The 23,511-nt window shown below is 34.4% G+C and overlaps 1 protein-coding gene across 1 annotated transcript in view; it reads left to right on the top strand.

Annotated features, from left to right (window-relative positions):
• Nucleotides 1–342: 342 nt before the first annotated feature.
• Nucleotides 343–23,511, top strand: part of LOC117334734 (atrial natriuretic peptide receptor 1-like) — a 41,420-nt gene continuing 18,251 nt past the window's right edge. Inside the window, 11 exon segments of the mRNA XM_033894528.1 lie at nucleotides 343–786; nucleotides 5,422–5,531; nucleotides 6,233–6,595; nucleotides 7,537–7,730; nucleotides 12,551–12,664; nucleotides 12,930–13,065; nucleotides 14,028–14,158; nucleotides 14,672–14,780; nucleotides 16,752–16,833; nucleotides 17,098–17,197; nucleotides 18,004–18,189. Of these exon segments, the coding sequence (XP_033750419.1) occupies nucleotides 605–786; nucleotides 5,422–5,531; nucleotides 6,233–6,595; nucleotides 7,537–7,730; nucleotides 12,551–12,664; nucleotides 12,930–13,065; nucleotides 14,028–14,158; nucleotides 14,672–14,780; nucleotides 16,752–16,833; nucleotides 17,098–17,197; nucleotides 18,004–18,189 (1,707 nt within the window). The 5' untranslated portion in view covers nucleotides 343–604.

Genomic DNA, 23,511 nt, shown 5'->3' with positions numbered 1-23,511 from the left:
ATTTGTTTTACATTGAATGTAAAACCAGCTGGTATCATAAGTCAATAACCCCTTATACCTAAACACGTTTATTGATTACATGTCGATCATTGTGACTTCATGACTGTTTAGCAATATTAACGAAAATTTATATTTATTAGGTTTTAGGTTTAATTTTTTTTCGTTGGAATTTGTCATACTTCTTTCCAGTATTTCAGATGTCGTTAGACATACCGATGGCTTATTGATTTGTCGCCTAGCTAATGAGAATAGCCCATCACCTGTTCAGGTATATGCCTGTTCACAAACAGAACACACGTGTCTGTCAACCCAGAATCAGTATCATTGGGATCCATGCGAGAGTTGAGATCAAACTGTCGGGAACTGTTTGGTTGATCACTTCCCAGGAAGTTCCGTTACGGATATTACATAGAATATATTTACATATTTCAGAGCCGATGTCTGATAATCTCTCTATATTTTAATATTGCAAAATGTTTGTTTCGAAAATGCGATTATTTAGATAACACAAATGTACTAATTACTTATCTTTTTAAATGTGAAAAAAATAAGAAACATACTTTAAACAACAGCTTTACGTTTTGGACATTGTGTTTTGTAGACAATGAATATACTTCTTTTCATAATGACTGTACCTCTAGTGATATGTCGTGGAGCAGAATTCCGCTTAGGGATGTTAAGTCCTTTCACGCACCCTCGTCTGGGATGGACCAACAATGCAGCTGCAGCAACAATAGCCATAGAAACGGCCCAATCAGAAGGAATATTGTCGGACCACAATATAACGTAAGTTTATTGACCTGCTTATTGCAGATTAGAAACACGTGCATTGCTTACCAATCCAGTAAACAGATTTTTTTCAGGTTGTTTGATAATGTTATTGATAATTTATTCCTAGTAATGGTCTCTATCAACCATGTCTATTAGCTTGTGATAGTCAAATGAAGATGTTATGTAAATTAGGAATTTTTTTCACTGTAATATGATACAGAATTTGAATGTACAAGCAACTGTTGACTAAATTCAACTAGCCTGTAACAAGATCACCATAGAAACTGAAAGTGTTATTCACAAAACATCTGTTGCAGTACTAACATCGCCAATGGATATGCCACAGGTCCGCCACCATAGACATATCTAACAGTGATGTATGTCTTTCGATTGATCTGCAATAAAAAAAAAATGCATCTATTTTTTATTACTAACTAATAAGGATTTACTTGCAGAGTTAAGGTTGTTGAGAATATATATATATATATAAAATGTCAATGTGATCTTTACGACACCAGACAGCTTCACATCCTTAAAAGAGCAGGCTATCAGCAGAAAATGGCTATTTTGTCGAAACTCAGTAATCAGAGAGAAATGAAGGAACAAGTTTTTCTGTACAAATGTTATCATTTTGATCGATTCCGTTTTCTGTTTATAATTTTTTTTCTTATCATATTTCATATTAATTCCATATTTACCTTTGAGGTTGAACTATGTATTCATTGTCTCTCATTGATGTTTTGACAATACAAAGTTGACATATATTCCCATGGTCAGACAAGATTTATGTGTTTTATTTATATCTCGCGTGATGCATTTTGTTTATTGTAGAGCGCTTTTTGTTTACACTCTGCGACAGGTAATCTATAGGGCTAGTTTGATGTCGCGCACGACAGGTAATATGAAGGGCGTATTTGATGTCGCGCACACAATCATCCCAGAGATACTCGTTAAAGTCGAATGTCTAGACAATTCTAAGAGCATGGCAAACCATGTAAAACGATGAAAGTATAATTTAATAGCTATACCTCAAAATCTTTTTGCAAAATTTAAGTCTTGTTTTCGTATTATCTGTGAATCAATTTAGGGTTAGATATCAACAGGGTTTATAGTTTTCTTGGCGTTAATTGATAATATGCTCGTGTTGTTGTGCATTCAGGTCTAATGAAACTGAAAAAGATCGTTTATTCTTGCACTAGTCATCAAAGTTTCACTTCATTTCAACCTATGTTAACACGTTTGATCTATGAACGATTGATATTAAAGCTGCTCAGCAGGTTTTCAATCATCATTAAATGTACACATCCCAAGAGTATTTAAATAGATAGACTGTGTTTTCCCCTTAAACGATTTATACATTTTAAAATCGATTGTTTGATAACAACAAATTTCGTTGTATAATAGTTTAGAACAAAAAATTGTATGCTTCATGCGTAAAATTGCATTTAGTATTTTATTTATATTAATATTTACTCTTGTTATGCCGTGTTCTTTGAATTTTGACAATTACAAATTTGGTGAAACATGCTACACCCCACCAACGCATGCACTGCTACATTCAAACCTGTTTTAGTGACCACTTGAGTCAAGCAACTCAGTCTCATATGTGACCGTACCCGTCCAGATGTCATTTACTATCTTAGTTACCTTTGCCCGGATTAAGAGACCATGTCATTTGTGACATTTTATTGTCTCCTTCGGAAAGTCACATATGACAGTTCTGAGTATATACCTAATGAATACTAAAGGGAAAAATATCCATCCTATAATGATTGCTTAAAAAACCGAAGGTTACTAACAACATGATGAGGCCGGTCAAGGTAGACTTCCTTTGGGATGCAATGTTAAAATAGAAGCTCGTCATTTTGGTGATAATAGTGTAACTGACATGCAGTAGTCAATTCTTGTTTTTAACCGATAATAATTACTCTTTTTCCCGATGTTACATATTTAGCATTCTACCATGTTTGCTATGTAACGCCAGTTTTGATTGGTTTAAAACCATGTATTATTTTCGAATAACCCACGCTCGTGCCAATGATACACGGTCGTGAGTCACGGCTGTTACAATTTTAAATATCTAATATTCACCCGTTTCATAAAAGGTTACTATAGCCGAGTGGGCTAATGGGTTAGTCTTTCTATATATTTTTATCACGACGCGAGTTCGAATCCTACGGACGCCCCCCTTTTTTTCTTTTTTTTTATCCTTTTTTTTTTAATTTTCAAAATCAATGCCATATGATAGATGCTCTTGATCGTAGTACTGTATTGCATGTATATTTCAACAACAAATAATACAATACTCAAGAAATAGATTACAAGGTTTTCCCGGGGTTGCTTTGCTGTTTTTCTATTAGAAAGAGGTCGATCTCAGAACTAAACAGTACATGGTAGAATAGAAATAATCAACTTTGACTCGTGTATTGTTGCAGGATATACAACTCGGACTCGGATATTTTGCAATTTTAATTAATAACTCAGGCCTGCGGCCTTCGTTATTAATTTAATTGCAAAATATCCTCGTCCTCGTTGTATATCTTGCAATAATACACGAATCATCGTTAATTATGTCTTAAATATAACTACGTGTATTATTGCCATAGTCTGGTATAGTGGGAATAATTTTACATGCCGCAATGCTCGTTTGTGCCTTCTTGTTTAAACATCAATTGCACATATGAGCAAAAGTTATTATGGATCATTCATAACATACATAACATATATTATAACGCTTGTATAAATCTATTATTATCTTATACTGTAAATGCCATAGCCAAACCCATTCCTTCCCCAACCCCGGGTGGTGGCGGAACACATTTTAAACTGAAGCCGTCATCTCTGTCCTTCGTTAGTTGGAGCCACAGTATCACTAGGTTTTGTGTCACCGAGCAAAGTATTTAATCGGTGAACTTATTGATTACGTATTTAGTCAGTGTGCTTACCGAGTAAAGTATTTAGTCGGTGTGCTTACCGAGTAAAGTATTTAGTCGGTGTACTTACCGAGTAAAGTATTTAGTCGGTGTACTTATTAATTAAGTATTTAGTCAGTGTGCTTACCGAGTAAAGTATTTAGTCGGTGTGCTTACCGAGTAAATTATTTAGTCGGTGTACTTACCGAGTAAAGTATTTAGTCGGTGTACTTATTGATTAAGTATTTAGTCAGTGTGCTTACCGAGTAAAGTATTTAGTCGGTGTACTTATTGATTAAGTATTTAGTCAGTGTGCTTACCGAGTAAAGTATTTAGTCGGTGTGCTTACCGAGTAAAGTATTTAGTCTGTGTACTTACCGAGTAAAGTATTTAGTCGTTGTGCTTACCGAGTAAAGTATTTAGTCGGTGTACTTACCGAGTAAAGTATTTAATCGGTGTACTTATTGATTAAGTATTTAGTCAGTGTGCTTACCGAGTAAAGTATTTAGTCGGTGTGCTTACCGAGTAAAGTATTTAGTCGGTGTGCTTACCGAGTAAAGTATTTAGTCGGTGTGCTTACCGAGTAAAGTATTTAGTCTGTGTACTTACCGAGTAAAGTATTTAGTCGGTGTGCTTACCGAGTAAAGTATTTAGTCGGTGTACTTACCGAGTAAAGTATTTAGTCGGTGTACTTATTGATTAAGTATTTAGTCGGTGTACTTACCGAGTAAAGTATTTAGTCGGTGTGCTTACCGAGTAAAGTATTTAGTCGGGGTGCTTACCGAGTAAAGTATTTAGTCGGTGTACTTACCGAGTAAAGTATTTAGTCGGAGTACTTACCGAGTAAAGTATTTAGTCGGTGTATTTACCGAGTAAAGTATTTAGTCGTGTGCTTACCGAGTAAAGTATTTAGTCGGGGTGCTTACCGAGTAAAGTATTTAGTCGGTGTACTTGCCGAGTAAAGTATTTAGTCGGTGTGCTTACCGAGTAAAGTATTTAGTCGGTGTACTTACCGAGTAAAGTATTTAGTCGGTGTACTTACCGAGTAAAGTATTTAGTCGGTGTGCTTACCGAGTAAAGTATTTAGTCGGTGTACTTACCGAGTAAAGTATTTAGTCGGTGTACTTACCGAGTAAAGTATTAAGTCGGTGTGCTTACCGAGTAAAGTATTTAGTCGGTGTGCTTACCGAGTAAAGTATTTAGTCGGTGTGCTTACCGAGTAAATTATTTAGTCGGTGTGCTTACCGAGTAAAGTAATTAGTCGGTGTGCTTACCCAGTGAAGTATTTATATCTACGTATTCACATAAGGCATTGGTCAAAATACTGGTAAATATGTACAACTGTAATATGAAGCTTTAGAAAAATATTGACCAAGGGCTTTACCTCATCAATAATTGATCAATATTTGAAAGGTCCGTTTTTACTCTCTTCTCATTGGTTAAAACATGGTCACATGGAAGTCAATATTTCAGGTGTTTTCAACTTTCAGAAATATCGTGTCAATATTGCGTGTATGACGTCATAATCATTGTGACGTCACAATGACCTATGCACATTTCTGGTTATCAAGATAAAGACTGCAAAACCACCCTAATGCTAACAAGTTTCATATCTAATATTCGGTTAATAAGATTCGCCCTCGGTTAATATTTGATTCTACCAGGTCAGTATAACACCATATTGACCTCACGAAAGGTTCATCATTGATAAAACCCATCCGTTGTATATCTGTTTCAGTGTGGTATGGAAAGATGACAAGTGTAGTGGTCTAGGTGGCGCTGGTAACGCTGTACTTCTAAGGGATGTGGACGATGTAGATGTTTACATTGGTCCGCCCTGCTCGAGTTGTAAGTCGCCAGCAGAATCCTTTTTGTTTTGAAATCTCGTTTGATTTATCCTCAATGGATTGCATGACATGGTATAAAAGGTGAAATAGGATAAATGCTTGATGTGATGTAGATTTAAAATACCAGGAAATTGGTCGCTTTACCGAATATAGAGACCCGGGATTGTTTAAAATTTACTTAAGGAATTATGATATAATCTGTTAATGGACAGTCAAAACCCACAGCAAACGGAAAGATGAAGAAAGTATGTGAAGTGTATTGATCTATTGATTGGATATCACAATTTGATGTCAAGTAAAAGTGCTAGGACGAATCGTTTCAATTTGAGATGTTACTTCCGGTAAGGCATTTCCCACTTGAATTAGCAGCAGCATCAAATAACTTGTCTCCAGATTGCCTTCAAACTAAATTCATCTTCTCAACTTTCAATACACCCGGCAACTGATACGTCACTTCCGGTCAAATCTTTATCGTTATGATCATTTCAAGTCATTTCCAATAATTGTTATATGCACGCGGTAAAAGGCTGCGAAAACACTATTGTAGGTATCCGACAGTTTTAGCTATCCACGTCTAACTTACGTATAATCTTTAATTATTTGCCAACTTGTCATTATTTTGAAAAAGAACCAAACATATCCTAATGAGAATTTCAATTCACACAAAGAAAATAAATCTCATTAATTTACACCTCCTTGTAGCTACAGAACCTGTTGGATTGCTAGCATCGTTTTGGAACTTTCCGATTCTTTCTCAAGCATCTTCAGACCCGATTCTTGCCGACAAAAGTGTGTACAAAACACTTGTAAGACTAGGACCGCCCTTTAACAAACTTGGAAATGCAATGGTGGAGTTTTTGGAGTATTTTCAATGGCGAAGAATTGTAGTAATTTCCAGACGGAAGACAGACAATAAGAAAGTGTTTTGTGATTATTCGTCAAGATCTTACGAGACACCTTTCCGCGTGAACAACATCACGATTGCTGACATGATCACGATTGATGATGGGATAACGGAAGAGGAAATAGACGAATTACTAACGAGAGTACAACAAAGGGGAAGAAGTGAGTAAATATTAGTACATGTCGTCTCCTGTTGTGGGCAGTTTAAGCACATCATAATCATGTCCTAGGTTAGGATAATGCTTGGATGTTAGCTTGCAAATATATAAACATGATGTTACACAGATTCGTGTTTAGCATTAATCAAAGAGTTAAAATTCAATAAGATTTGTTTTTGGATAACAAATTGTTTTGACAATGTTTAAATGTCATTTATTTCTGATGAAGATATATATACATTTTGAGAAATAAAGTAATCGCAATGAAACCTTTAAGGAAGATGAATTAATGTTAGGATGTCAAAGTCATTTTGTCATCTTAACCTTGTCGGACGAACAAACAATTTACAACAACCATATGTGTACTAATCAATAATGTTAACGTTATGAGCAGCTACTGATATGAAATGTCATATTCAAGTCATACTGTATCTATGACATAAGTCATCTATACTGACACTATATGTTATGCAATATGAAAACATTAAAGCCAGAGTAAAAGGGAGAAAACCTTTCCTGATAAATCAAAGAGGTGTCTCTCGTTTTACCTGTTTAAGACTTCTCTATCATCCCCTAGAGGTCGTGACATATCGCACGTTCATGCGTCCAATAACATCACTTTGATAGTACAATGACCGTAATAATTTAATGACGTCTCGGTTATCTTTCAATCGCATCACGTCACATTGTGTTGCATTGCATTTTTTCAATACTTGAACTTGACCCTGCAAAATAAAGATAGTCTGATAGGGGGAAAATAACCATCCCCTACATTGTGGACGCGATAGAGAAATTTCTAAACCAGGGGATGATATTCTTTATTGTGTAACCTTCGGTAGAACCTCGGGTTAGACAATATAGGATATCATCTCTCGGGTTAGATATTTAATTATCTACCACTCTCTTAAGGTAAGGGACTATTCTATTAATTTACTTATCTTACAGTTGTGATTCTGTGCTCGGAGAATTTGGAAGACAAACGACTTATCCTAGTACGAGCTTACCAGAAGGGTATGATGAATGGTGAATATGTGTACATCACCCCCGACCACCTCCCTCCATCTAATGTGGAGACCCCCTGGAAACGCGGGGATGGTTTGGACGATATAGCAAAGGAATCATTTAAGTCCGTGTTCCAGGTATGTTGTAAATTGTAATACAATTTTGATGGCACATATATGCTAGTATAGTCATTGGTTTGGCAAAATATTGTTTTCCTCGGATTGGAATTACAAGAAAACGCACAAAAAAAAAAAAAAAACAACAACAACAAAAAACAGAAACAAAACAAAACAAAAATGAAATCATTGATTGTTCAGAAGCAAATGTAGCAAACTGAATAATTAACTAAGGCTTCTGCATCATTTTTGACGTATAGATATAACTCAATGTACAATTTTCCGACGTTCTTCATGTCTTCATTCCAAATCGTATTTGTTAACGATATACATTTCATTATTTCATTATGGAGAAATTACGTGAGGGCACATGAAAACTATATTATGTAAACATAAACTAGAAATAAAGATGTCTTTAATACTTACATAGAAAAGCAAGTTTTGCAGAATTTGCAAATATACTTATTGATCAAGTAAACTTTCCAACGCCAAGTCAAGATTGGGAGAAATACTAACTTTAATTCCATGTCATGATGTAGTCTTGATGGTGAAAAGGGACATCTTTCAAATGAGAGCTCGAATAATGATTTTAAAAAGAAAGAATACCGTAGTCTTTATTCACGTATCGGCGGTTGTCGGTTATATGATATAATGTACTGATCCTGGATGCAGCTAGTCCATGGGACCTGACGACTAAAACGTTTATTATAATATAAAGTTGTGCCTCCGTTTTGACGAATACACACGAAATGAGGGAACAAATTGGTTGAAATTTTAAGAGAAACATATGCATATACATTTTTTTTAAAGATAGGATACCAAGTGCGCTTAACTATCTTTTCATTAATTCATCTGCTCATAAAGAAGACTCTTAAAACATTTGTTTCTTTACACTACTATTCTCCAGGCAAACTTTAAGGACTCGTCCGTCCTCCATATAAGTAAGGAATGCATAAATGAGTGATAAAATACTATAACGCTATTGTAAAACATGAAAATAAAGCTAAAATTAAATACACCGAGATGGGTGATCTAATCTAAACAGATATACATACCTCGCAAAGCCCTTCGATTTTACCTATAGGTATACTGATGTTTTTTAATAGCAAAACATTATTGATCATGTGTCGATCGGATATTGTCGGAAGCGAGATGATTTGCATTTCAAGTGCTTTGAGAGATGCAAGTTGATGGATACTCCTTGATTCCGTTGCCACGTCCTCCTTTGGAGGGTATCGTTACGGACGTTACTCTTCTGAAACACAAGGTCAGATATTCCTCGAACTTTTTCGAGTGTTTCCATGTAAACCTATGCACCTTCCTATATTCTATCCCCGTTTTAATTATTTTGAGTTTTTGTTTGCATATCGGTATCCTCTACTCGTTTTCAGATCATACATGATAAGTTGGTGACGTATATCTGTACATGCCTATTGTTGTCTGGGCAGATAATTAATATGTTCTGACGTATAATACCAAATATCGACCCTGTAATTAATGCTGATGGACACAAGTCAACTTTATGGGAGAAAGGCATTGTTATTTCATTGTAAGGTTAATATCTTCAACACGATTATTATTAACGAAAAAATAATGACATTTGATATCAGCTTCATTCATTACTGCGGACAATATCATCAAAACTTGTCCACTCTAGTGTAGATAAAAAAGAAAGTCCAGCACGTTGTTCCGTATTTCCTGTCTTGCTAATAAAACGTCGTTAGTGACTGCTGGGAAATTAGACAGGATCGTATTCTTCAGTTTTGTCCGCATATGATGATGCTATCTAAGGTATGTATAAAATAGCGATATATCGGCTAATTAGGATTTAATGAGTCTTGGTGTACACAAACTCCTAAACGAGGTTTGAATACTCTTTACAAAAGGAGTGTCAACCAACACGCGCTCATCTTTATGTGCAAGACTGTTTAAACGAAAATACCCTTGTATTTTACAATGTGACGCCATTGATAACAACTTAACTACTTTCTTACTTTATGTATGTCAACTTTGCTGATAGTTTTTAGTATTTATTTGATTTTGGTATTGTTTTCTACAAAATGAAACATGCATTTGTATATACTCCATACTATTGACTTTAATAAGAACGCAATTTATTTAGAAATCTTAAGTATTTGTCAAACAATCAATTGAATTATCAAAATTGTAAATAAATAAACAATAACGATGGTTATCAAACATGAATGAACATATCAGAAACGAAGAAAAAATCTTAATCTATAATACAGTTCTGAAAGAAAAAAATGTACATTTACACATATATCATCAAAAGTACAAGATTTCATTTAAAACTTCTAGGAAATAACTACTGCGTACTATGACTCTAGATATCAAAGATTGATTTTCGTTAAAATAACAAATATTAAATCAATACTGAATACTTCAAACTGTTTCTCGAGGGGAAAATATCCATTATATAAGTATCCGTCCCCTGCTCTTCATGCTTTTGTATCGGGTAGAAATTGAAAGATAGCCAAATCCATCTGTCTTCCTCGAAAGGTTTTTTTACGCGGAGATTTATGACGTCATGACATTTGACAACATATACTGGTATATGACACCATGCCCATAACTATCTGCCAACGTATTGGAATTGCGGTTTCTTTCTAATAATCTTATCTATGCTCAAAAAATTGTTTTACAGTTCCGATTCTAGGTGATAAATGTCTTTGAGTCTCTGATACATTCTCATCAGTCCCAGACTGTGAACATCTACTAAGCCCTCAATCGTCTTCTAAATGTATTTCAATTATACATATGAAACATCACAAACAATGTAATCTGTTCTTTATATGTCATTGGTGTTCTGTAAACCCCACGTTTATGTTAGATCTTACCATTATATTTAGACATATTCTGAACCCATAAGGTGGCAGTGATACTACGCTTAGGAAGTTTTCTTTTCTTTCTAAAAGACCTTAAGGTTGTTCCAGGGGGAATGTTGTTGTCATATTTAGATTGTTAAACCAACATTGATTAAAAGAAAGTGTTAATACCATATACATGTACCTTCTTGTTTGTAGTAAGGGATAAACATTATATACATGCTCAGTGTTGGAAAATATATGCTATATTTTTGCGCTGGTATATATTCTGCCTGCATCGAGGCAAAATCGAGACAAAATATAACTTACATTTTCAACCACTAACAACGTATATATTAACGGAAGACAAAACAATTTACAGATTTAAACACTTTTTAACTTCCGACATCTTCAAACATATAAAAAAACAAAAATGGTGGTAAACCGAAAGTTGGTCTTATAACGCGAATGCACCTATTTGGCGAGGAAATATAGTAACAAACATATTTAATACTTTGTGGAAATTTGGTTTAAGCGTAAAATATCTTAACACAGAAAAAAATCATATGTTTTCCCCACGTTTAGGTGCAGTATTGAAGTATTTCAGGAAGTAAGTTTGGCGAATGTATACACGACGTAACGCCACTGACAAAATACAACATGTTTGTGGCACGTGTATTCCAAAATAAATGCCGATCATGGTTATACAGAGTTGATGGACTAAGCGACCTCGGAGGAGGCTGTAATACGACATATGCACGTGGTGATTAACTCGGGGATTACACAGACTCTAATCCACTTATTACAGTTTCATCGGAAACATACCGACATACCATTTATCACTACTTAAATGACCGGTATAGTCCAACAAAACCAGGGGACGTCACAAAGAATAGATTTATATTATATATATTCTAGTTATTTCAAAAGTTGCAAATATATGTTAATATAACTGTACAAACAGTATGTATTGTATCATTAGTTTCACAAATTCATTTTGATACGACATCTAAAATAGCGATCATTGCGCATTGTTAACAGCCGATATAATCTTGTATTGACATAATTCAAATAATTTTTTCTTTTTTGTTTTTGTGATTTGAAGAAGGGAGGAAAACTATAGCGAAATTCCTTTATATATACCGAACTTTATAAAAAAATAATTGTAGATTTGTACAGATACAGATTTTCAGAAATTTTTAGAACAATATACTACCTTGAATAAAGCGGAAAGCGAGATAAAGGCCATGTTTAGGTACAGTATTTAAGTATTACAGGAAGTAGGTTTGGCGAATTAATACACTACATTAAATGAAGTGACTGAGAAAATACAGCATATTTGTGGCACGCATGTTCCAACACGAGCAGTCTGGATTTGTGTGGCGACCCTTAAACAAGGAAAACAAGACCATGTGTTTCGGCAGGGTAAATGTCTTCAGCTCTATCGACGACACCCTCCATACAAATCGGGATTAAGTCACCATCTTAAATAAGAACCAGAGTAGTGACCACCTTTCAATAAAGACCCTTGTTTTGGTTTCTAATACAAAATAATTCATAGTAAACGAGCCTCTATATTGATTCCCTTGAATCCCTGAATTACCGTTATTGACAGCTTTGACTGCTTGTCAGTGGATACAAACTATAATATAATGATAAAATTGTGCGGAGTAGTTACTTCTGTACTCTGTAATTGGTAAAGGTGATATTGCTTTTGTGCTTTAATTCCTTTGTTCAGTACTATCATCAGACAGACCGAACCTAATGTTCCAAGTTACGCTCAACTTTAGATACTGGCAGTTGATGATTCTACTATTCGAGATTAGATAAATGATATTAACTTTTGTCGTATAATATTAATCCTACACCGCTGTATTATACGCTGATATTGACTTTCAAAACATTGTAAAAATGATTTTATATTCTCTATGATAGATAGAATTGTGTCAATAGTTTTGTGTTGTGTCTTTGTTCCCTTGATGGTGTGATGACAGTATTTTGGCCCCTATGCTACAGATAACAGTTTCGGATATGGGCAGTGAGGAGGTCGAACAGTTCCGTAAAAACGTATCCATCAATATGGCGAACCCTCCATGGAACTACAACGAAACACTCGCGTCGGGGACCAGAGTAAGTAAACTTGAAATAACAAAAATAATTTAAGGTACATATGTATGTGTATATAGATTTGTATTCCACAGCGGACGTCATCTACCAGCGATAGGGAAACTAAGAACGCGTGCTAATAGGTGTAAATGAGGTTATTTAAATTTGTATATGAAATGTGGGTTTGTCTAAAAGTATTTCTATACCTTTGCATTGGCGGGCGTTTTTCCAGGTACTAATAGCATTGTGAATCAAATTAAATAACATTGAGTTTGACTTGTGTAAACAGGGTTCTGAATATTCGCCGTTTTTACATGACGTCGTGTACCTGTATATGCTGATTCTGAACGAGACGGTAACAGAGGGTAGCGACCATCGTAATGGAACGCTCGTCTTTAACAAGGCCAAGGGCAAGGCGTTTAAAGGTAAATATACCATGTTATTCTCAGACAGAAAAGTCTTTATATATAAACACATTCAGTTATATTTGAATAGCTTATATAAATCGTTATCAATTGTTCAAGGAAAATGAAGGTAGATTAATATTTTGTTGACAATGGTTAGAAAGTTAACAAAATAATGAAATCTGTTTTAATTGAAAATTTCCTCCTACAAATAATAATGAAAATAAAAACAAGAAAATTAAGTCAGGATCATTTAATACATCATTCAATGAATTTCAATGGAATACCTAACTTCGATCCTAATTGATACAACGTTTTATGCAAACTTTGTGTGACTCTTCTCTTGTGTCTAGGTTTTTTGTTTCTTTATAATCAGCCATTCACACAGTTAAATAGTTCCTTACCACAAATAGGTGTTCCTAAAGTGAATTAAATAGTTACATGTTTATAAATTGAACTAGATAACCAGCTGCATATACAGATACTTTGAAACTGAACAAAAAGCTGGTAAAACATACTCCTTGCTACTATTCAATTATTCGTGCAGGTAGCTAGATGATAAGATTTGTTTAATTAAATTCTTACAAAAATGGTTTTGTAAGATTTTTATGTGTGAGAATGAGAGAACAAATGAAATCTATTGGTAACATGGAGAAAAAAATAAGTGAATAGAGATGATAAAGATACCTCCAGTGTGAGGCATCATTGTTTTAGAAAGATGAACCAATGGCTCCCGGCACTTACATTTCTCAACCGATGCTGGGGAAATGAAAATAATCGAACCATAAAAATAGATAAAAAGAAAATTTGTTCTTACAATTACCTACAACTAAAATACTTTTGTTATGCTTGCTTGCGATGTATTTCGTAAATACAGATAGTTGTTTACTATGTCATGGTTTGCGTGATGTAAGTAATTTGTAAGCGTGAGGTATGTTAAAAGGGGGAAAATATTGATATTAATATAAAATTAATTAATCCAGGTATCACTGGTAACGTTAAAGTGGATTCCAATGGAGACAGAGAACCAGATTATTGGATCTGGTATATGACCGACACTGCATCTCGGTTCGAAGTGGTTCTGGAAGCTGAGATGACCAGCTCCGAGACACAGGTAGTAATGGCATATTGAGTCTGTTATTCTCGATTGGGGGGGGGTATAGGTTTCCTCCCCTTCCGCCTCTCTGTATGTCCGTCTGTCAGTCCGTCCACTCAGTTTTCTGCACTTTTCTCAGTCAATCTTTAAAGTATGCTGGTGAAAATTGGTATGTAACTGCAATATGAGTAGCTACAAAGATCGAGTTTGAGTTTCATGATTTTTGATCAAGGTCACTGTTACTATTTTTAGCGGGGTCGTGTATTGCTGTAGCTATACCCAACATGCTTGTTTTATCTAAACTTCATGTTCTTGTGTTAGCAGTATTGTTTTGTGTGTATGATTTAAGGAAATCAGCGTTTTGTCTTCTTAGAATTCGATAGCAAATATATTTAGTCAATCAAATAGAAACAGTTTTCAATACCAGAAAAAATATCTCTATATGAGGATTGTACTTAATACACAATTACATATAAACTCATTAATATTGCATTTTCATTGTATTTTTATTCTTATTTCAAATCGTCATAGAAAATTCGTGTGTTGAAGACGCAAAAATGGAACACACTAGATGGTCGGCCTCCAAGAGACAGTCCGATTTGTGGTTTCTTTGGAGAACTATGTCCTGAATCGACAAGAGGTAGATATCGCGTACAAAATTGGATACATAACAAATAGCATCGTAACAAATAGGGTGACTGGTATTTTACGTTGATTTGCAAGATATTCTATAACAAAGCTTTGCGTCGTCCCAAAAGATTTGTCAATACTTTAATATGTAGTCGACAAAATTGGATACATTTCCAGCGACAAGAAAAATCCTCATATCATGAAATGATGATAGGTGCATTATCTTGTTTTACGAGATATTCCATAAAAAGTCTTTTCCCCCAAGCTTTTTCAATTTTACATGTATGTATAATGCTTTAGAAAGCAGATATCTATATAAATAATTAATGCCATATACCAAGTAAACAGGAAATGATTATCGTTAGAAAGGTTAACGGTCGGTCTTTGCCGATCTTAAAATAACAACAACAAAAATCATTTACGAGTGTACATGCGTAATCATACATTACACCTATGTAGCACAATGTGTAGACTGTATGGTTATATAGGTATTCCGGAACAAGACGTCTCCACGATTGGCGGGTATTTGCTCCACTACCTCTCGCTTAAAGCGTTCAAAATTTCATGTTGCAAGATGACATTGTATTGATGGGAAGATTGGTTCAGCTTGATATGGGAATATTTCTGTCACTGTAGCCTGGAAAAAGACCTTTATTTAACAAAAACAGGCATATTATCACATACCTGCATATACAGTCAAACTTCGATGTTTCGAAGTTCAAGGGACTAACAGAAAAACTTCGAAACAGCGGGACTTCGAATTATTCATGGTTGACAATAGATCGATGTTTTCTTGATAATGACCATATCTGTTAACGTTACATGTCCTCGGTGTCTTCGTGTTGATCGTCGCCTGTCAGGCTCATATCGAAAAGTTTAGTTAATTTATACCTCAAACACAACAAAATAAAAATTCTTTTCATTAATTATACCTAAGCATTTTATTAATTAAACAAAATATGTATCGGTTACAAAACACTTATATCGCGTTTAACAGATAAAGCAAAAGAAGTACAATGCACACTTACGTAAGTCGTTAGGCTTTTCTGCTAAAGACACGTGCGTTTACGTTATGTGCATATAAAATACGGAATGCCGATCGGTTGGAGAATGCATGATTGAATGACAAATAATCGATTTACTTGGATATTTATGTATAAGTTTGAAACGTGACACTTTGAATATGAGTGAAGCTATCGCTAATTGTTTGTGTTTAAAATTGGTCCGGTTGTTTTACAGTTCCGTAAAATTTACTCACGGACCGCTGATTTCAATGGCGGCGGAGATTATCAGAGACGACTACCGAAATGTTTTACCGGAGTGATTAAATGTCATGGCTTCTAAATACACCTTTTATCTATCAATTTGGTCTGATTATTAAATTAACCCCATGACCGGGAGTGACAACACACGCTATCGTTATCCCTATTGTCAGTCAGGGCATTTGGGGGAGAGGTGTGAAATCTTGCCGCAGGGGTCACGACAAACACCTGTCCAGTGGTCAGTACAGGTAAATTTTTTGTTCGAATCATGAGATGTCAATTACCTATAATATCATAGCTAACGGGTCATGAAAAAAGTTCGATACATCGAAAACTTCGATTTATAAAAATTCGAATCATACATAGTTTCGTTAGTAGTGTTATATAGTGAAAAAATTCGGGACCAAGCAAAAAGTTCGATACAGCGAGAAATTCGAATCAACGAAGTTCGAATCATTGAGGTTTGACTGTATAGTCAAATTATGAATAAAATATAGCTTGTCTCGGCTACCCTCGAAAGGTACATGGACGATACGATCAGGTGCTCAAGGACTGTTTCATCGACGACACCCGCTATACAAATCTAGGTCATAGAAAAACTTATATGCTTTCCTTTCACGTATTTTTGTGTTAATTATATGTCATCAGCTATCAGTTATCAAAACGGTAAAACCCTGCAGAGGTTTTGTTGAGTCTCATGATTATGGTTTTATCTTTAGGCACCTCAGCCTACATCATTGCTGGTGTAGTCACTGTTTTGTTGGCAGTGACTGGACTGGGACTGGGACTATTTTTCTATCGGTAAATATTGAAATGTGAATTATTTAAAATATATGAAATGTAAAAATGTAAAAAAAAAAAAAAAAAAAAATGATAATAATAATAAATATGAATTTTGTCATGCGTTCCGTCCAGAGAAGTTTCCTGTGGTTTTCTGTTCTTCTGTTCTTCCGAGATACTCGTCCTCATATGACATATCGTGCGATGAAATCGAGCAAATAATGACATATTCCTTTTCCGTTTAACTAAGATATACTAAATACCTTTTTTCCTACATTATCTCAGACGGGCGCGATACGAGAAACAACTTGAACTTCAGCTTTGGAAAGTGGATTATGACGAAATCAGAGTGACCAAGTCTCGGGCTATCGGGAGTATCAGCCAGGTATGTATATCGTCTATGTACATTTCAGCTCAATGTGTACGAAGTGTATCTGTTGGGCCTAAATAGACGAACACAATAGGATATATGATAAGTCCAGCATTCGGAGACTATAATGTCAATTTTATAAAAAAAAAAAAAAATTATTTAAATTCTTAATAGATTGCTAGTGATTCCTTTGAAAAAACGATTATGTTTCATTATTATAGGTTGTGAAATTCGTATGTATAAAATCATATATGAAATAAATACATGACATGATATGATTACTGTTGTTTAACTCGGATATCATGTTGCCGTCCTTTCAAGAATTAGTTACTGGTATTTTTTCTTGAATGTCTGTATGTTTATGATATCGTCTACTAAATCCCCCACCTAGCTTTACATGTTGATTCGATATTCAAGGGCTTGTTCGCATAATCAGAATTTCCGTGATTTTTATGCTGACTACTGACACAAGGTTTCGAGAAATACAGGTGCTTACTCTTACCTGGTCTGACTGAACTTGTACTGTTAGTTGAGTCTCCAAGCAAATCTATATTTTTGTTTAGCCTTTGATTTCGTTATAATGTCGGTATCTTTTGTTGTTTTCCGTTCTATAACTGCTACGCTTTTGTCTGTAACAGAATGACTGTCGTTAATATAACCAAAGAATGATCCTTAACGATGTCATTTATTGTGTAGGCACTACTTGGTTAATTGGGTCCCTGAACCCACATCGGTACGTTAATGAAGTCATTGTATGTATGGGTATTTATGTAGCGATGTTGTTGAGATAGTATAATACTTGCTTTTGTCATCTTTTTCAGTTGAGTCTCAATACTATCACGTCGGCGAATGTTTGTAGTAGTCACCATTCGGATACATCTGTTGGCGTTGATCAACAGGTTTTCTCTAAGATCGGCACGTACAAACACACAGTTGTCACTATCCGATCTCTGTCTCACAAAAAGGTCATCAACCTCGAACGACAGGACTTGATGGAACTGAAAGCCGTAAGACTATCTTAAGAATACATTTTGTATTTATTTCCACTCACTCTTTTCAACGTTCACTGTAAGGAACCTGTATGAGGTATAGGAATCAAAATGTCCACATCTCTAAAAACTTACATAAGATACAATATAAGAATTGTCATCTTCTCGAAGAAAGTTCATTTATTACAATGTTAGAATGTTCTACTGCTCTAGACATGAGAACTAGATACAATGTTGGAATTTAAATTTTCTACTGCCTTAGAAACAAACATTTTAGGGCAATATTACAATTGTCCACCTCTAAACGTGCACATCAGCATATAAATCACTACTATAGTGCAACTTAATAGAAGTAACTTTATCGCGTGTTAGTATGCATTAAAGTTAACCATGTGCCTTACGTTTGAAATGTAATTTGTTCTTTGTATTTCAGTAAATCATGCAAAAAACCCACGTTTCGGGGGAAGGGGGGGGGAAGGGGGCAAAATTAGCTCATTTGTATCACATATAGTTGCACACAATAGGAGATTTTATGTGACCGGATTGACTTTATGTTTGTATAAACACAGATTATATTTTGACAAATGGCGGTTGTGAATAACATCACACAAATACATGTATGACATATTGGGAGGCACTTCAAGCATCGAAAATGCTTTTGACACTATTTAGAACATGGCAAGAAGACTGTTTGTCTTGAGAGAATCCTTCTTACTAGGATCAGATGTCTTAATAGTAGGAAAAAGTAGCATTTTTATTGACTGGAATGCCTTATTTTTTTAATATGATTCACAACGGCCATTTGCATTTAAAGTTAAAAACCATTGTTTATATAAACATTAAATGAAATGCGTATCGGGTGCTGATGGCATGATTTTTTTCAAGTTTGATGTTTAATATTTTGTTTGAGTAATAATTATTCAATTTCAACAAACTTTATTGCAAAAAGCAAAAGGATTTGGCATTAGGCAAAGGTAATAATTATTCTCTGCTACATCTTTCCACAAAGTAACTCTATCGAAAATCTGTTTGCGTTTGCAGCATATAACTTGTGATTTTTAAACACTTCACTTCCAGACAAATATTTTGGTATATTATATGGGTGTAGGTCTTATAATCGTACATTATGTACAATATCACAATTGTCTACTTTTCAAAAAGTGTACATAAGGTATAATATTACAATGTCAGCTTATTTATAAACAGATATTAGATACATTTAATAGAATTGTCAACATTAGATAGATATTAGAATTGTCAATTTCTCTAAAAGCGTACATTACATAGATATATACATAAATTAATTTAACTGCATAATTCAAGTTGTTTCATCCTTCTAGGTATTTTTTTCTTAGGAGGCGACCGAAGAAACTGAAATAGGTAGAAAGCAATGTCATAATAAGGGTTAACTTCTTCGTGAACAATCAGGACTATCTTAAAGCAGGGTCTCTATGTAATGTAATATTTGATGACTTTCTCCCAAAGCAGTAAGGTAAAGTGTCCTGGCAAAGGACACAACGAAGACAGAAGTTTCAAGAGAAAATCCCGACTTGAGTAGGAAGCGAAATATAAATGCGGCGATTAGCTCTAAATTTCGATAAATTATATATTGTGCAAAACTGGTCTCGTATTGAGATCGTAGAATATGTTCTTTAAGGAATTTGGAATTCCTAGTTCCGTTTTTCTTAAACGGAACTCAAACTGGTTCCTAGTTCCGTTTTACTTATTGGGTGTATCTTATATTACCTTAAAGATAGTAGATCCCATAATCTATTATTAAATTAAGATAATTAGTTCCCAGAGTATGATTGACGTTCAGTTGAGTTGAATACGCCTGAAAGTCAGTACAGATGGGATACTTGCTTAACTTCTCGGGTTAGAAGCCAACATATTAGGTTATGGGTCTTGTTATAAAAAGTTTTCTTTATGTGTCCGACTAATTGTCGAATACCAGTGATTTTACACGAAAGTGTCATTTATATTTTTATAAATCCACTAACTAAAGCTGATCGCCTGGGAAGACACTAATGAATGGAATAACCCTTTGATTGAAAAGATGTGTTTGCAGTCACGTGATACAGGAAATACGGTATTTACTGGCTAGCCTAAAACGGTATAAACATTATTCATACTTATTGGAAACGCATAAGAAAACAATAAGATTCAGAAAAAACAGAGCGAGAGATTCCATGTAGTTGTGTTATCATAAGTTATTGGAAGAAACTGTAGATCGTTGCTTGCAAATAGCATAGGCATTGGTTGAACTTTATAGTGCTACCTTGTACTTGCACCGATTGCAGGAATTAGTAGAATTATGCAGTGGTACTTGCACCGAATATAAGCATTGGTACGACTACATAGGGGTTCTTGCACAGTATTTTTGCCAGTGAAATATACAAACTTATCAGACTAATGAAACGTATATTTTCTCTGTAGCAATGAGCAGTGAAAATATAAGATTTTTATAAGAAGTTTTTCGTTTTTGACAAATCAGCTCATTGAAACATGCTGATTTTTCCAATCGAAGCGAAGATACATACATTTGTTATTTTGCTGTATTTCTGAAATATTCAGACTAGGACTATTTTTTGACAAAATACTCACTTGACATTAGCTTTTATGCACAGATTCGCCGATAATAGCAGAAAACGCTTAATTTGCCCTGATCAGTCCTTCCAAAATCAAGTTGATGTGGAGTAACGTCACAAAGAGATGACGCCATGCATTATGTTACTTATTCCTTCACTTTTTGACACTATTAATCATTTGATGTTTTTAATTTTGTTTTTAAGTATATAAAATGCAATAAAAAGAACATTGAATGGTTTCCCGTTTACTGTAAGATGTATTTCACTCCTATGACAGAATATTTCGATATTTTTCACTCGTGCTTTTCACTCGTGAACGTATCGATATTCTGTCATTCTCGTGAAATATACATGTATGTTACATTTGTATATTAAACGGGAAACCATTCTATATCCTCTAAGCATTGGCACTTGTACTAATTAGAGGAATTGATATTTTATACTTAAACTGTGCCTCATATCATTCTACATTTCATCTACCTTCTTTGGAAAATTATTTTCCTTTAATTCTGACAGGATTGCACAGAAACTGAACAACGCTCGTTACTTTGTATCAACTTATCAATGCAATGAAGCCTGTATAAATATATAAACAGGACTGACAGAAATTCTTTGTTTATTTTGTATACCGGAAATCATCAATGGCGTTTTACAAAATATGATAAATAGTATTTAATACCACGTTTGAAATCAATCCTTAGTTTCGTATATGATTTCTTACGAAACATTACCATCTGGACCTTACAGGATTTTCTGATATCCATCATTAGCCCAGTACGGTGGTTAGGCAGTGATTATACAATGACGGTCAAGCTTTTATCAGTTTTATTTTAACCTCATATCTAGATGCTTCGAGAGTGCACTAAATCAATAGCGTTGTCTATATACAAGTGTCTGACGCTTATTTAACATTTAACACTATATCTAGAAATGACGTAATGATCTGTTCTGTGTATTATATTCAATCATATCAACTCGTAACATTGCCTGCCAATTAACGAAAAAACCATGACAATATTTCGCATTCTATTGTTATGTTCCTTCGTTTGTTAGCGCTATACTTCAGTTCGTGTAATTACTGACTTAATGAGCATCACAGTTCCTGGCAATGCTTGTTCGTGTAATTAATTTGATTTTTTGACGTTAGATTTCCGGACTTGTAGAGCTATATCAGTTATAATCACTTACAGCTATTGATATAAATAGGGAGGCGCGTTCTGACGCATCACTAATGGCTTTTATAACAAATCCAGTTAATATTGTTAGTATACAAGCTAAATATTATAGATTTAGTGCTTCAGATAAAATAAGATAGAAACATTAATGATCAATCTTAGAAACTAGTACGTTACATCCTTTTGTCAATATTCTGTCCTCGTCATTGTGTCTGCGATTTTCGTTCCTTAACGAGTACATTCTTTTTCACCATTTACATTTTGTCTTTTATCAATTTTAAGGAACAATTATGGTATAGTTTAATATGTCAGTGTTTGTTTATTCTATGTTTTAGCCCATGATCGACATGAAAAAAGAGACTATAATCTATCGAAAACATCGAAAATTTAACACGATAGCTTTATCCACATTCGAGAGGTTAAAACCGAGGCTTTTTTAGGATTGATATACAAAAACAAAAATCATTCCCAGATGGCAAAGTTTTCCGTCCTTAATTTATATAAATCATAGAATCATAAGAACTCATTTTTGAGAAAAAATGTAGTTTCCGTGTTCTTCAGTTAGACGCAGTAGAGTACAGAAAATACACCTGTAAAGCATACCTTGAATTCAGTATGAATACACTTAACAACTCTTTATACCTCTAGGACTCTTCGAATATGCTGTCGGCAAAAAAGTGTAGAATTTACCAGGGGATTACGAAAACTGCAAATATAAAAAGGGGCGTAAACTTGCTTAAAAATATTTCTATGACAAAGACTAACATTTTATCAAGTGTTGTGTGTTTACAATGCGTGGCTCTTTTATATATTATTTCGAAATGTGATGCAATGCCTCCCCTTCGCGTGAACTATGAGTTATTGTTTTAGATATTCTGAATCCATTTCAGACATACGGATATTACTCAAAACACACTCAGTTAGTGTCTTTTTCCGACCGTTGGTGGCCGCAGTTACATGTACTATAGTATATATATATATATATATATATATATACATGTATGACAACCACTGATCTTTGAGGTATGATAACGAAGATAATAAAAAGCTAGGCCGAAGCTGTTTTGTTCAAAGCATGACTTACAGGTTATCAGTTTTCATGATTGTAAGCCAATGTTATTTGGTTAAAGGCCAAGGACAACTGTTTATTTTTTTAATTGTAATTTTTTTGTTCGAAACAGCAAATACCATCTTATTTAATAATGCGAAACAAATTTCTTGTATACATGTATACACCTTGTATTTCATTAATAAAACAGCATCGGTGCGAAATGCAATGTTTTGGTTATTTCCTTACGAGATGATGTGACCATATATGTGAGGACCAAGGACAGCACAGTTTGTGATCAAATATTAGCTGGTGTTTTGTCCGCGTCGTCTCTCGTTTATGATAATTCTTAAAACACTTCGGAAAGTTTTATGTTTCTAGCAGATTGCTTGGTTTAAAAGTATCTCCTACAGACAACCTTACAACCCGCACCTACACAACTATCTCTCATTGTGAGTATTGTATTAGGTATTAAAGATTTCGTCAGACGCGATTTTATAAATGGGAAAGAAGCTCTATAATATCAATG

The sequence above is a fragment of the Pecten maximus genome, chromosome 9, assembly GCF_902652985.1.
Source record: "Pecten maximus chromosome 9, xPecMax1.1, whole genome shotgun sequence".
Lineage (NCBI taxonomy): Eukaryota > Metazoa > Mollusca > Bivalvia > Pectinida > Pectinidae > Pecten > Pecten maximus.
The sequence above is the reverse complement of the archived record's forward strand: the minus strand, read 5'-3'. Positions and strand labels throughout refer to the sequence as shown.